Source organism: Platalea leucorodia (genome assembly GCF_965183815.1).
Source record: "Platalea leucorodia genome assembly, chromosome: 16".
NCBI classification, from domain to species: domain Eukaryota; kingdom Metazoa; phylum Chordata; class Aves; order Pelecaniformes; family Threskiornithidae; genus Platalea; species Platalea leucorodia.
The window spans coordinates 8,817,277-8,832,703 of record NC_138838.1 but is presented as its reverse complement, the minus strand read 5'-3'; the positions used below and the strand labels follow the sequence as shown (position 1 = coordinate 8,832,703).

The window sequence follows — 15,427 nt, the reverse complement described above, 5'->3', positions numbered from 1 at the left end:
AAGAATCCCAGAATCTATGGCTGTATGGCAGTGCAAAGCTGAAGTGGTCCGTCAGGACCAACAGCTTGGACTGGCAGACCTAAAATGAACTAGGAAGGTAGTTACAGATCAAGAAACACGCTGCTTTACACATATACGTTCAAAGCATGCAGGGAAATTTGAAAGAAATTAACCTGAACTAAATAGTCTTTTGCTGTAGGACAAAAGTATTTATAAGCTACGTACCTCAACAAGTAGTTCAATGTCTGAGACAGATACTGTACATTGAGGAATTAAGGCATCAAGGACTGTATGCAAGGCCAGCATTATTACTAAAAAATATGAAACTAATTTAGAAGTATTCCACTTGTGGTTAAGAAAAAAAATCAACACAAGAACTTGACAGCGTCATCTGGCCTGTAAAGCTCACCAAGACTATTTTATGGAGCACAACAAAACATGGTGTCAGTGCTTTAAGTCAACCCTGGATTGTTGCCGATCCTTTGGTCTTTGTCTACCACACAGTAGTAGCAGCACCTTACTAGAACAAGGGTGGATATTGGTCAGACATAGGACCAGGGAACAATTTGTCTTTTATTCTCTCTGTTGATTCATTTTTTTTCTTTTACAGTCCAGTGAAAATTACCCAAACCCAGTAATATTATCAAACACAGTTTATTAAAAAACAAAGAACTAAAAAGATTTTGATCAGCCAGTTTAGATTTACACTTCATAAATGAAACAAGTCATTCTCGTCTCGGTTACAGAGAGGAAAAAAAGTGAGTAACTTACATCCATGACTGACATCCTCTCTGATCCGCTTGTCAGCATCATGCTATTAAGATGCAGCTCTTCCTTGTCAAGCCCACTCTGGCCAGGGTGGCTGCCCCGCTCTCCACACACACAGGCACCCAGCACATGTCTGACTCTGCGGGAGACAGAACAGAGAAGAGGATGACAAATGGCAATCAATAGCCACTTTTTAAGAGCCCAAGAACCTAGGTGAAGGTACCAGCCCTTGGTAAGACAGACTGATCAGAACTAGCATCTGTCAGGTCCTTCAAGTTCTAGGCGGAATTCCTCCTCCCTCCCTTTCCCTTCAAAGCTGTCACGAAAGACAGTGATTTAGACCCACAGTTATACTTAGGGCCTACCTACTTCCTTAAAAAAAATAAAAATAGGTCACTTGGATTAGCATATGTTTAAATTTGCATTTAATTGCTATTCACATCCATCTTATTCAGTGGCTGAGTATATTTAGTTCCAGTAAACTGTGAGAGATGAAAAACAGAATAGGGATTACCTTTATTTCTACTAAGGCAGCTCAAGTTTGTTTCTTGAAGACAGCTACAAAGCCAAGTAAATCTAGAAGAGAACAATCTGTAGAAGTTCATATATAGGAACTGCATACAGTATACCATCAAGGATCTGCAGGAAGAATATTGAAGTAATTTTTGCCTTGTTCTTAATAACTTCTCCTCCTCCTTCGCCCCTTAGGGTAAAGGATTTCCCTCTAAGCTGGGAAAATGAAGCAGCAACTACCTGCTGTGGAGACAGAATTTTAAAAAAAACAACAAAACCAAACCCAAGCATCTGTCCTAAGAACAACAGTAGTCTCCCTCAATCTTTGATGCATGTTTGATTAACAGTGAGAGCAGGTTGGGAGTTAATACTAAAAAGAGAATAGCCCCAAAGTAAACATCCACTGTATGGTAGGAGTGGACTCAAATATTAAATGTTCTCCAGCAGTTCAGCTTTTAGATAGCAAGACAAAAAAAAGGGATATTCAAAAGAACAATTGACTCATTTATTTTTATCTTTTATTATGAGCTAATACCAGGATGACATTCAAATGTCAGATGGCACAATTAAGACAGTCTTGGTAGGAATTATTCCAGCATTCCCAAAATTACAATTTAGTACACGAATGGCATCAAATGTATGCATCACTCCCACAGAGAAAAATTATGAAATTCTGAATATCTTATACCAGAATAGTTTCTGCATCAAATGGGAAAAGAAAAACTGCTGGTAACACAGCTGACCTCTAAACCTTTTGTGATAATGACCTGCAGAACAAAATATTCCCCTATTTAACATCTAGTGAAAAAAAAAATATGACTTTTGTTCAAGTTTAAGATTTAATACTTTTATATGGTTAGCCACAACAGGTATTAACCTCAGTTTTACTATATTTTTGTAATGCTACAAAAATCCTATAAAATCAAATTATAGTGAATTTTTCAGTGATTATAATTAAAAAAGCGCAGCTTGTACAAAATAAAAAAAATAAGATTCTATACTCTAATGAAAAATTTAAGACATTTTTAAATGAACAAAAGAAAGCACTTGTTAAGCTCTCCAATATTCAATGCATTCTGCACTTATCTGAAACAGCCAGACAGGAGCTAGAACTCCACTCCCCTTAGTTCACGACTAGTAATTTTGACACTATTATATATATATAGAGGATCTATGTCTGATATTTTTACAAATAAATACAGGATAAACCATATTGCATAGTGTGTGCTTGCTGTCTGAGTCACACTCCGAAAGTTTCACAGTTATGGTAGGGAATTAAACTTATAATCTATGGGATGAAACATGGACAGTACATGAAATTTAATTTTAAAACCGATGGATCTGTAATTAATCAGTGAACTCGGACAAACAACTCTTGCCATTCTTGCCAGCCATATTAAACCAATTCTACTGGACAATTACATCCAGCCAACCAAAAAACAACTGTTAGCTGTAACTAGGACCAAGAGAGATCTGCCTCAAAAAAAAATATTTTTTTTAAACTAAGTTCCTTTATACTCAGTAAACATGTTAGGAAACCTAAGTTAACAAGTGGCACAGAGAGGCACTGCTTGAAGTGTTGCGTATTTGCGAATATGCATAATACAAACACAGGTGAGCACTTTGATTTCAGTTTCACAACATGTCACCAGTGGCGGTATTATCAAATGAAAAATGGCAATCTTCCAGTACAGTTTATGTCACTGTAAGGTAACTCGAGTTTCCTTATAAAACTAAAAAAAAAGAAATTTTCCAACAAAAGGCTTATCAGGAAGAAAAAAAAAAATGCTAATTTTTGCTCAATCATAACCATCTTTTTTGTTGGTTCTTTGTTAGTAGCAACAAGATAGCGATGAATCCCTCTGACTTGCAAATTTTAGAAAACAGCACTCTGATTGGATTCAAGATGCTTAGAGAGTTTTATGGCTTGGATCCTATGGCTCAAAAAGATTCAGTATACACAGAGTAAGCAGAATCTATAAAAAAATCCCTACTGTTGTGAAACACGAGAAGTAGACTTTGCACAGTTTGACTAAAGATAATGCAACGTGTGGCAGGCAAAAAGTGACAGGACTTGTATGCAGTTGCATGATCATATACACACACACGCACACACCATACACACTCTAACTAGTGTAAAGCTCTGCAGATATTAACCCTTTCACCAGCTATGTTCATGGAAATGCTTTCTTTAAGGCAGGAAGTATTTAAGTAAGGTAAAGTTACCTTTATTTTATTCTTTGTACCTGTAAGTCATTTGTACAGATTGTGACAATTTCAAAAACATAAATAGTGTCCTTAGAACATGTTTCCTAAATTAAGTTGCTGAAGTTCTGACCCACTGTGGAAGACATTCACTGAAAGGCCATTTAACACTTTTCTCATACAATCAGCAAATTTATTGCCCCAGCATAGAAAAAAATGTTGATAAATTTAGAAATGTATAATGGCAGGGAACTCCCATAAGCAAAATTTTATTAAAAAAAAAAAAAAATCCTCGAATTCTTACCCACTGGTTACAAAAAGGTTTATTTCCGTATACTATGTAGAATTTGTATACACTTCCTGCAGTACTTCCTATACGTTTCTACTGACCTTGTATTCCAATGCACTTTTTCTTGGTCTTTTATATGGGTAAGAATTTGAACGTATTCCGCTGTCTCCATCTAAGGACTAGCGTATACAAAAGTGATGTTTCCCAGTGAAATGTCTGCTGAGGACAAGGATGAAATAAGCAGGACATGTATGTGAGCCCATGGCTTCCAGTTAAGCCTAGAACATAGCAGCATTGCCATTTGATTAGATCCATTTGTCTTTGCAGGAACAGGTATTTCAGCTGGGTAAGCAAGTGAAACAGTTCTCTCCCACCCCACATTGCCAAGCTGGTAACTGAGCGATTCGCTTATTGATTTGTTGTTTCATGAGGAGAAGAATCAGAACTAGAGCCTCTACTTTCTTCACAGCAACCAATTATTTTGCGTTTTTAATTTTGGGATACTTTCCATAATGAGCTGAATCAAAAAATCTATTTGAAAAATATATATATTTTATATATATAAAAAACTCATTATGTTTTGAATGTGAAATACCAATTAATTTCATCTTTCATCTTTGATTCCACCCCATTGTAGGAAACAGCTTAACCAAGCTTGCATGCTAATTATTCCTCAGACGCAAGCATATAGGCATTTCATACTTTGCCTAGTGAAAGGGCTAACCCTCCTTGACACATTCACGACTAGACCAGTGATTCTGAAGCAACATCCTGACCCTTAATACTGTCAGTTTCAAGCTATCAAGCTGAAAAATCCTTGATAAGGTGAGAAGATGTCACTGCGAATCAGTTAGATGATGTGCCTAGAGTTCTGCAATACCATTTTCTAAAGTTTTTTATGCACCATTGATTGACAGAAAAAAAATCCATTTTTCTTTGCTTTCCAAGTCGCTCTGTGCAATGACTGACTCTTTGATACTGTCACTTTTTAAAAGTAAACCATACAAGCCCTCGTATTTCAACTTCAAGGGGGCTTATGTCCGTTCTTTGTTTTCCACCTTCAAAGGCTTTAAAAAAATTGTGTCGTCATAGATTCATGCGCAAGTGCTCTGGTCGTTTGGAAATCATGGGAAAAGCTTGTTTTTTATATGGCCCAGAGTTTGGTTGCCGGATTGGAAGTGGTGCTGAGGCCTCTCCACAGACTGTCACATCCATTTGTTCTATTCCACTTGTCTCCATTGGATATTCCACAGGTGTCTGAGTATTTGATGCGCTGGCAGAAGCACCTCTTCCCCAGAATTCCCCAGGGGAAAACTTTACAGGGCTTTAAAACAAGAAATATAAAAATCAGAGATGAAGGTATACACAGCACCAAGGTATGTCCTTTACTCTGCAGGAAGCTGAACTCAAATGCCCCTTGAGAAGCATTTGTAATTCTTCCTTCCACTTCCAGAAGTCTGAGAAAGTTTCCATGTCTAGCTTCTACCACGGTCTCTTGTAAAGTAAAATTCTCTCATTTGAGTAGTGAGGACGTATTTCTAGATGATTGCAGAAGGAATTTTCTGTACTAACATGATTCTTTAGCGGCACATAAGTACTTAGGGTGTTCTGAAAGAGTTCTAGAGGAATGGTGTACCAAAGTCACCAGACTGTGAGGCTGTACCAGCGCTGAACAGCAAGCAAATTAGTACTTCTTGTGCTGCCAAACACCATAGACTTGCCTCTAATAATGTGGTCTCTAAAATAGGATCAATGCTGCACTTCTAATGGAAGTGATGGGCTTACTGAGAAGAAAGGCCGCATTTTTTATTTTTAGTGCAGATCTATTTCAACTACTTGCCAAAAAGTGCATTACAAAAAAGAAAAAAAAAAAAAAAAAAAAAAAAAAGATACCTGACTGGTGTCCTAGGGCTACCTATGAATCTGCGAGGTGATCGAATTTTTGGTTCAAAAGAAAATTTCTCTTTTACGCTTTCAAGTACAGATGGAGCCACATACGTAAAACCCTGCAAAACAGGAATGAATGCACTGTAACTTACAGGCAAGATTTACATTTATGATCACTTGTGCAGTTATGATTGGCATGAAACAGTAAATGAAGATTATAAAAAAGGAGAATAAATGTAGACACATGAACTTCTACTCACTTCCTGAAGCAAACAGCAGGACTTCAGGGAGTCCCTCACCCAGGTGCCTGCACACCCCAGATATTTCTACTCGGATCACAGATTCCCACAGGCATGCTCAACTTAGTTAATTTTGATCTATAGAAGGGACATTGTTCTCTCTGCACGACTATGAAAGCAATCACGTGCCCAGGGCTCATAATGCAACTATGAATTAGAACGCCAACATTTCAGAAAGGAAGCAACATTTGTTGGCTGTTTTATCTATATAAAGAAAACATCAGCAATAATCAAACTAAGTATTTTCAAAGCCCTTAGACATTTCAAACCTGTTGCAGAACATGCGTTTAAAATTACGATAGTTTGCTTCAGGTATCGGGTGGCAAGATTCAATAGAGCTGATTTACCTGAAATGCCCTACTTTTTCCAAGTAACACAACATAGCTCTCCACAGTTACACACCCGTCCCTGCCTCACTTACCAGAAAGACCTGGTTGGCACTTTCACTGAGAGTAGAGTCATCTGGGCTATCAACAGGTGTCTGACGTGTAAACTTTGAATCAAACTGGCTCACATCCTCTTCAGATTGCTTTGCAAAAACAAAATGATTAAGGGTTTATATTACAGATATCAACCAAATGGCTTAGCGGTGATCAGTGTAGCCTCTGGATGGAGTTCATTCCATAGGTTTTTGGCAGAGCTCTGCTGTAGTAAAACCCTGGAGTGGTGTCGGAATCCTGTCGCTGCCAGTGGGAGGTCACTATGGGCACTGACACTGAGAAATAAAGGCAAGGGGGAGGGGCAAAAATTATGGATCAAAAAGGAACACAAATTAAAAAGATGCCTTTAAAAAAAAAAAATCTCAAATTACAAACAAAAACTTTTAGAAATACAATGCCAGTTTCTTGCAAGTTTAGCCCTTGTCACAACCAGTATAGAACAGTTGCAACTATTAGTTTTTGGAAGCCTCTCCAGAAAATTTCAATCCCATTTTTGCAGATACAGAAGTGTTTATTTTGTGAGGGACAGATGACAACTCTGGAGTAAGTGACTATGAAGAATATTGTGTAATTCAGTCAAAGAACAACAGACATAATTCCAAGATCCCTTCTCTCATTCCTAAGTGTAACTGAAAAGGCAGCATGTATTCATTTGTGCAGGCCTTCATGCAACCATGGAAGCACATTTTCAAAAGCCATCTGGTTTGTACAAGTAACTTTCATAAAATCTGCTAATAACAGAAAAACCCAAAACTCTCTTCAGTTAATTCATCTGGAAATACCAGTCTTGTGTCATTCTGAAATTCATTCAAAATGCTGAGCAAAAAAAAGGCCTGGAGTCCCCCTGCTGTAGTATGCTCAACATCAGTGACGCCCAAGTCAGTTTAAAGTGAGGTTTTTAGTAGTCGGGAACTATCGGGGTGGCAATACCCACTGCTGCCGTAGCTAATTGTACCCAGAGAGGAAAAAAAAAAGATACACCCCACCCTATCAAACTATAGGATAGGGTAATAGAGGCTTATTCATCACATCACTGGTTTGAGGTCAACTTTAATTACTGCCTATAATGCACAAGATGCATTGTAAATATTAATAAGCAAACATACAGAATGCTTCATCAGGTGACTTCATTTACTTTTGCTTAGCAACTATTTATCATCTTAGTTTCAACTAAGTACTGACTTACTGCATAATGTTTAGAAGCAGAAATTCAGAGATAACTGCACTTGCAAGCCTGTTTAACCTACAGATTAGAAGCAGGAGGAATTAAAACTGAAGCAGAACCTTCTTCCTCCAGGAGACTGAACAGAAGGATAAATTGGCTCTTAGCCGATTTTTGCCACCTTCTCACATAAAAAAGCAAAATCCTATTCCAGTGACGAATAAGTACCGTGACTACAGAGTAATAAGACAGAACAGCATGCTCATGACAGCCAGTATTTCATACTGTGTGGAGACTTAAAAGAAAGAAGTTTTTTTCAATGTTGATATAGCATCAGTTCTCAGGGGGAAGAAAAAAAAAATCCGAATCAGGTAGTTTCTCTCTTTAATTTGACAACAGTGAATCTGAGAACCAGTAACCTAAGTTGATGCATTTAACTACTTAAAATACCAGAAATCAACAGCACTCCAGTTTGTAAGAGTGAGCGTTTCTATGTTGGAGATTCCACATTGTATAAGACCCTTCCTAAAGGCACACAAGGAATATCTCACGGCATTCTGAGTACATACCAATAAGGGTTTAAAAGGAGGTTCCACCTTTCGTGCCAACAGCTCATCCCAGTTAATGTGTCTGAAGAACGGGTGAGCCTACAAGAGTTAGCAATAGCACAGAGTCATAATCTACCTTTTTGGTATAAAATACAGAAATTTAAGAATTAATAAGCATGTTCTTTTCAGACCCCCTCTGTGGTGTCTTTCTTTCCAAAATCATGTATGGGTCTAGCGTAAAATTCTGCAGCACTACATCAGAGTAACTGGAAGAGCTGAAAATTGATACCATACCTCCAAGTCAGACAACATATGTCCCTATCATGTTTTCCTTGAAAGTATTAGAAAAAGTCAGTTGACGTGCAAAATACCTCTACATTTTTCAACTTTAAAAGTCAGATATCTAAAAATGACGACACAACACTGTGTTAACGACCAATTATCAGAACTGTGAAATAAGGAGGACTCTCTAGTACATTGTTAATCTCACCACAAAAAAAGTCAAGCTGGAAGCAACAAGACCTAGGCCTCTGCCTTTTAACTATGCAACACCCAACGCAAACTAACACCGCTTTTCCCTTGAAAGCTGCACTAAATGCAAGGGATAGCAGGTTTTTCGTCAGACTGCTAAGAGTATCATTGCTCTTCCATGGCTGACTGTACAATTAGCATTGTGCAACTAGTAGAAAAGATCTGCTGGAAGACAGAGCTAAAGAATAAAAGTTATTTTCCAAATCTCAAATTATCAAATAGGTAGACAGCTGGTTTCGTTAAGCTTTAAAGCATTCAAGTTTTGATCAGTTGTCACGTGTGGCTGCCTTTTTGCTCATTATACTTCAAGACAGACATACTCTCCTTCCCCGATGCACCCTCAAAGCTGTTTTATTTTCAATGAGGTAATTTAAGAATTCTTGAGTTAAGCGAAAGTTACCTGAACTTCTCCAGCATCTCCAGGACCAGCTCCTAGACGTGAGGCAGCATTTCTTTTTAGCAGCTTAAGGAGAAATAACATCCAAAAAAGAAAAATGAGTTATGTCGTTGTGACTAGACTAGTTCTGACATGAATCATCGTTTGAGTGAATGCCATGCAGAACGAATACAGAACAATCAGAAAATCTATATTTGTTAGAAAACAATTGTATTTTCAAGGAAAATCACTTTCTGTACCACGCAAAAACAAAACTGACTTTTTAGCAGTAAACAAGCATGGACTGAGTAGCCAAAGCGGTATCATTATATTTCTATTTTCTACATACACATGTAGTACTGACATTCATTAAAATTCTACCTTTTTAAGCAGATCTCTGGCTTCTTGTGTGAGGTAGGGAGGCAAGTTGAGTTTACACTTGAGAATCTTGTCAATTGTTTTCTTTCTGTTCTCCCCAGTGAAAGGAGGCTAGAAAGCACCATTGTAATGGGAGGAAAAATAGGACTTGTTCAGGTCTCTTATTTGTGTACACAGAACTCACTTCAGTCATTTATAAAGCAGATAAAATTGCTGCAAATAGGACTTCCAAAGAACTGTTTGGATGACAGCAGCTCATGACTGTAGTCAACATAAGAGTAGCCATATTTTAGTTATATTTCTTACTTGCAGTTTGTATATATACACAAGTGTATACGTATTTATACATGCATCTGAATTAGAATACAGGTAACTACAAAAGCTAGGAAGAGAAATACATGCAATTATAACTGTGCACCTACTGCTCCAGTCAGCATGTCATACATTAATGCCCCCAAACTCCACCAGTCCACAGCACGATTATGCCCACTCCTCATCAAGATTTCAGGGGCCCTATAATCAGAAAAATTGAAAATATGGAAGTATTTTAACAAGCTTAATACTAATTCTGACTACTAGTTTTCAAACAAAACCACATTTATCAAGTAACAGTTCCATAAGTGACTGAACATATGAACCACCAGTTAAAAAAGGCAAAATATAGCCATTACCCCCAGACCAGAGTAATACTTTTCTATTTCATCATGCAGCTCACATGTATTCAATTGTTCCACAGAATGTGTGTGTGACTGTTCCATCGTGAATAGATTCTTTACATAATCCGAAGTCAGTCAATTTTACGTGACCTGAAATTAAATACATAATTGTCAGAATTGCCAGAATTGTGTCATTTGTACAAGTAACATTAAAAAAACAGACATTTTTCACATGGATATGTAATAACTCTGAGCTACTTCCAGATATTTTCGATGGTCTGACAAAGCAATACAGCTGTAAAACAGAATGAGGTAATCACACTTACAGATAAAACCTCTGCATTATACCTGCACAAGAAAGTATTGCCACTTGGTGAAGAGAAACAAGACAAACTACCAAAATTTATTCACATATAGACAAATATATTTAAACATAAAGACTGTAGAGCATTGTTCAGATAAGAAAGTAGGCTATCGAATTTTACTGCTTCCTTTCCTTTACTTCAGAGAACCTTCAACAAATGGTAAAGTGCCCTGAATAATTCAGTACAAAGACTTAGACTAACTAAATAAGTTGTTTAAGATAACATGAAAATTCTGACGGTCCAGATTGCCAGACGAATCAGTGTCACACAGTCAATGTAACACTGCCTTCAGGAATTGCTACTACTGTCAGGTAAAGTGTCACAGCTAGATAAGTCATTTCAGCTACAGATGATCTGGCATCCTACCTAAATTGCCTTTCCTAACAAACGTCTTCAGTCATCCCCATTACTAAAATGTCACTGACGCTACACTGAGGACACAGATCTTTATGTACTTTACAATGACCCAGTAGAAGAAAAATTTCAGAGCTGCAGAAATAGCAAGTCAACGATTCAAAAAATGCCTGTGTCTATGTACACATGGAACGGGGAGCTTGCTGTGGCCTATTAAAGCCAAAGAAGCTGTGTTTAAGGGCAAGCAATTAGCTTTGGCAATTCTTCAGTTATACCGAGAGTGATAACTAACATGCCGTTGTTCTAAGAAAATTCACGTAAGAGTGAAGTCTTGTGACCTTTGAAGAACTGTTTTCAAATGACTGGCAATGTAACTGTTACTATATTTCTACCTTGATGATTAAGCATGATATTTTCTGGCTTCAGATCACGGTAGATGATTCCTTTTTGATGCAAGTGCCCCAGTGCCATTGAGATTTCTGCCAAGTAAAAGCTGAAAGGAAACATATGCCACAAAATTAGACATATTCAATCATGCAAAGCATCTTTAGCGCTATTACGTACATAGCAACGGTTCCTTGAAAGTATCATTAGAAGTGTATGAGAAACAACAATGCCTTTGAGGTTGGTTCGCCAAAAGGCATACAGACTGCAAGATGAACTACGAAATTACACCGTTAGCATTAGGTTTACCTGTTCGGTAGCTATCTTACCATGAACATATTTGGAGGAATCTGAATTTACCAGTTAGTGGTTAAAATATGCTTCAATCTGTATTACCACATCTAGATGTCAAAGTTGAAGAAAAAAAATGAAGCTAAGACGGGAGCACCCAGCGTGCTATCTGTGGAACTGTGTTACAGCCCCGTATGTACATCAAAGCTTTTCTACGGCATTATCGGCATGCGCTGTAGGAAGATACAACTGTATTCAGTTGTGTGAAGCCTCATCAATAAGGGATAATTTCAACTTGTTTATATGTAAAATATCACTACTCAAAAGGCACTTTCTCCTTCATTAGCATAATTAACATTATCACTCCACACGTCTGGTCCTTAGAATACAGCCATTACAGTGAATTGGAAATTCTGTAACTGGCTGGTAAAATTGTGTGTGCATCAAGAACAAAAAAAATGGCATTTACAGCAAGTCTTTCACAGTCTTTTCTCCAACACCCCAAACACCTCCTTTACCACAACCCTATGTAATACGGCCTCACTCAGCAACCAGCGACGGACCCTCTACTGTAGTAAGACTGGCACAAATGGGTAAGTATGGAACACATACATCTTCCCAAAACCCCATTAACTGTTCTTTTCACTAGACTAAGAAATGAATGAGCAGTTATAGTTTTTCAAGTCAGAATATACCATTTAAGCACTTGGCGAAAAACCCCCAAACTTACTAATTTACCAAAATAAGTTCACTTACCAAGCTGTGTCTTCCATAAATATCCCTTCTCTCTCTAACTGCATAAATAGTTCTCCTCCTGTCATGAGAAAAATGAGATTTTTACTCCAGTAAAGTGCATTCTATCATTTTTAGTCAGTCAAAAGTCTATTTTCTAGAAAAACTATAAGCAACAGGTATTCTGTCCTACTTCATAGAAAGTTGTTTCACAAAAAACAACTGAGAATTCAGTATTCTGTTATTCTCAGAATTCTATCAACAGAAGAAATGCCAAAAGAAATCAAAACAGCATGCTGAAAAAAATAACAGTGTTTCTGTCCCTGTTTTTTCCTATTGTTATAACTTGAGCAAATTGCTTGTAATTTGTTTCTGTTTCTATCTATCTGTGAAATAAAGATAGCACTTTCTTGTTTCACAAAGAACCTGCAAGGACTAAAACCTCAGGTACTCCATATGACTGCATAGGGTCTAAGTCTAACACACAGGAATTACAAGCCTGATGGAAGCAAAGGTATTAAAAATCTTCCTCTCCTGTAGTGTCATGAAAAATAACTATTTTATGTTTAATTCCTCTTTATTTTATTGAATTAGAATGTTTAATTATGTTATTCTATGTATTCTTAGTGCTAACCTATTTTACATCTTTAAGACACCATGCCAATAGCTAGCTGGCTTTTTATAACCAGAGTAAGAAATCCAGAGTCTCAATTACGTAAGATACCAAGAAGGAGGTAACAGAATTTCATATACTGACCACTGAGATACTCAAGGATGAGGTAGAGTTTTCCACCAGTCTGAAAGGCATAAATTAAGTCTACGATGAAGGGATGTTTCACTTCCTCCAGTATATTCCGCTCTGCTTTTGTATGAGCTGTATCCTTTGCATTCCTTACAATCATTGCCTACAAAAAGCAGAGAGATGTGAGCACAAGAACATGCTAAACAAGGCAGACTTTTATATTTAATTCCCTTCTGAGTTTACTAAATCACAACACTTACATATGATTCAACAACATAATAAAAAAAATGAAATTTCACCATGACACATACATAACATGACAGGTTTCTTGCAGAAGTTTAATTCTTTATTTATTTCATTAGAATCATGCAATAATTTAGGTTGGAAGGAACCTCCTGAGCTATTTAAATTAGCTGCTAAGAGCTACACAGACAGAACAATTTAGTCGAAGACTAATTATAATTCCAACTGTACCTGGATAACAACTGTATATATCACAGATAAAGTTTAATTTTAGGTATATTATATAATTAGATAATTTTAACAGCTAAAGGGAGGGACAGATTTTTTTTTCGACGCAGACAGTAGTGAAACGTGAACATTCAGGTTACCTTTTTAAGAACCTTCATGGCAAATATCTTCCCAGTGTTTGCTCCAGTTACTTTTCGTACTTGAAATACCTGTACAACATCAACACAAAAGCAATCACGTATCATGACCGCATTAGATGTCTTAAGTTAAAAGCAAAGTTCTGGGAAAGAGAGATGAGATCATCTACAAACTGCAAAGCTACATGAAGGAGAAGAGCCAGCGATTGGAACCAGAACCAGCTTGGGACATTTCCTACTGCCACCAGCTGGTGAGGCCCCGCCGCTGACCTCGGTCCCATGACACCAACCTTGGCAGCCCTGAGGTTACCTTCTGGTAGAGTGAACTTTTCAGACAACAGGATGGGAAGATTAGACCTTGCCAAAGGCAGCAAGCAAGCACTTCAACCGCCTTCGGCGTAACGGATTTACTTCTGTAGAAAAGAGTTCCTTACCTTTCCATAGCCACCTTTGCCAAGTACGCGTAGTAACTCAAAGCACTCTGGTCGGATCTTTTCTGGACCTCTGTTTACGCTAGTTTCTGAAATCTCAAATTTTTCACAATGTTCCATGCCACTGGATAAAACCGAAACAAGAATATAAGACTACCTGATACTCAAAAACGATCAAATGAAAGTAAGCAAGCAAATTACTTTCTGAAAAGCATACAGTATATCTGACATAACTGAATGGCTGCTTTGGAGATTTGGAGAATTCTCAGCATCAGAAATTGTATTTAGGTGTGTGCAAAGCAGTAAGTTGCAACTTGCACAGAAAAGATCACCTGCAAATTCTGGGTATTTACAGTATCAAGATTTCCTTCAGATTCCTTCATTTTTATGCATAAGAAATCTCTGTATTACACCAGAATTAAGTTTAAAAGACCACAGCCTCAAATTGACTTAGATATTCCTACAAGACCTCCAGTAAAAGCAAGGCTATAGGGTGTGTTTAAGTCTCAAATCACATTCAGCAGCCCCAACAGTGATGGTGAGATTTCTGTAACAAAATATCTTGCAGAAAAAGCTGTAACAAAAAAAGTCTCACAACTCTGAACATGCCACAAAAGAAGACTGAACTATAATTTAATGATGCTTCTAAATTATGCTACAGTTCTGCAAAAGACTAACAGATTGATCCTGCTAAAGTAAACGTAACTCAACTGTTTCAACTATCGTTGCTTTCTTTTCACAACATGGCATGCTGAAACAATCTGGAAATCTGTAAATGAAGCAATGCTAAAGGTAGCTGTCTCCTGAACTTCAAATCAGAACTGCTGGATTCTCATCTGCTTCAGACTGCTATGCAGATCTGCAACTGGAGCCTTTACAAAATGAACATACAATGTTCTGCAGCCAGTGTGTTACATTGGTATTACAAATATTATTCAAGTACAATAGATAATGTTAGGAGAAACAAGGATTAAAAGACAACAGCAAGTTTCGCCAGAATTTTTTTTTATTATTATTATTTTATTTCAAGATACAGTTCACAAATTTTAATGTGAAGATATAGTGAAACGGCTAGAAACAACTCAAAATTGAACAAGAATGACAAAATTTTCTATTTAACTTAACAATGCAACAAAATTAAAAGTTATATGTAGTTGGCATGAATGGTACAGAACATTTTCTAGCAGCAACTTACAGGTCATATTGGCCAACTCCTCCATGGTCCATGCTCTCACTTAATTGACCCTGGGGATGGGAGGGGTAGAAGGAAGATTAATTATAACAAAAGAAAGAAAGCAGCGTTAAAAATAAATGCACTGACGTGTTTTACAACTTCTTAAATTTTATATATATAATTATGTATGTAACTATAATTTATATTATATAATTAAATAAGCCTAAAGGTCAGGAATAATAAATTATCAGAAGGTAGGAAATCTACAAAATTCTGTGCAAGATTTGCAATACT

At 37.1% G+C, this 15,427-nt stretch overlaps 1 protein-coding gene across 9 annotated transcripts in view; it reads right to left on the bottom strand.

The window, feature by feature from the left end:
• RPS6KB1 (ribosomal protein S6 kinase B1) overlaps positions 1–15,427 on the bottom strand; it is a 58,841-nt gene that overhangs the window by 40,089 nt on the left and 3,325 nt on the right. For 4 of the 9 annotated variants that reach the window (XR_014229971.1, XR_014229972.1, XR_014229973.1 and 1 more), the window contains exons 2-17: positions 15,155–15,204; positions 13,963–14,083; positions 13,532–13,600; positions 12,936–13,083; positions 12,203–12,260; positions 11,164–11,264; positions 10,112–10,202; positions 9,819–9,909; positions 9,400–9,507; positions 9,043–9,105; positions 8,133–8,210; positions 6,383–6,490; positions 5,669–5,781; positions 3,877–5,099; positions 1,283–1,407; positions 772–907 (exon numbers count right to left, since the gene is read on the bottom strand). Coding sequence is in view for 1 of the 9 variants with exons in the window: in XM_082328363.1 (XP_082184489.1) it covers positions 4,862–5,099; positions 5,669–5,781; positions 6,383–6,490; positions 8,133–8,210; positions 9,043–9,105; positions 9,400–9,507; positions 9,819–9,909; positions 10,112–10,202; positions 11,164–11,264; positions 12,203–12,260; positions 12,936–13,083; positions 13,532–13,600; positions 13,963–14,083; positions 15,155–15,204 (1,437 nt within the window). In the remaining 8 variants the exon portion in view is untranslated. Of the gene's footprint in view, positions 1–225; positions 312–450; positions 521–771; positions 908–1,282; positions 1,408–2,273; positions 5,100–5,668; positions 5,782–6,382; positions 6,491–8,132; positions 8,211–9,042; positions 9,106–9,399; positions 9,508–9,818; positions 9,910–10,111; positions 10,203–11,163; positions 11,265–12,202; positions 12,261–12,935; positions 13,084–13,531; positions 13,601–13,962; positions 14,084–15,154; positions 15,205–15,427 lie in introns of those variants that run through there. The other 5 variants (XR_014229975.1, XR_014229976.1, XR_014229977.1 and 2 more) reach the window with 5 other exon arrangements.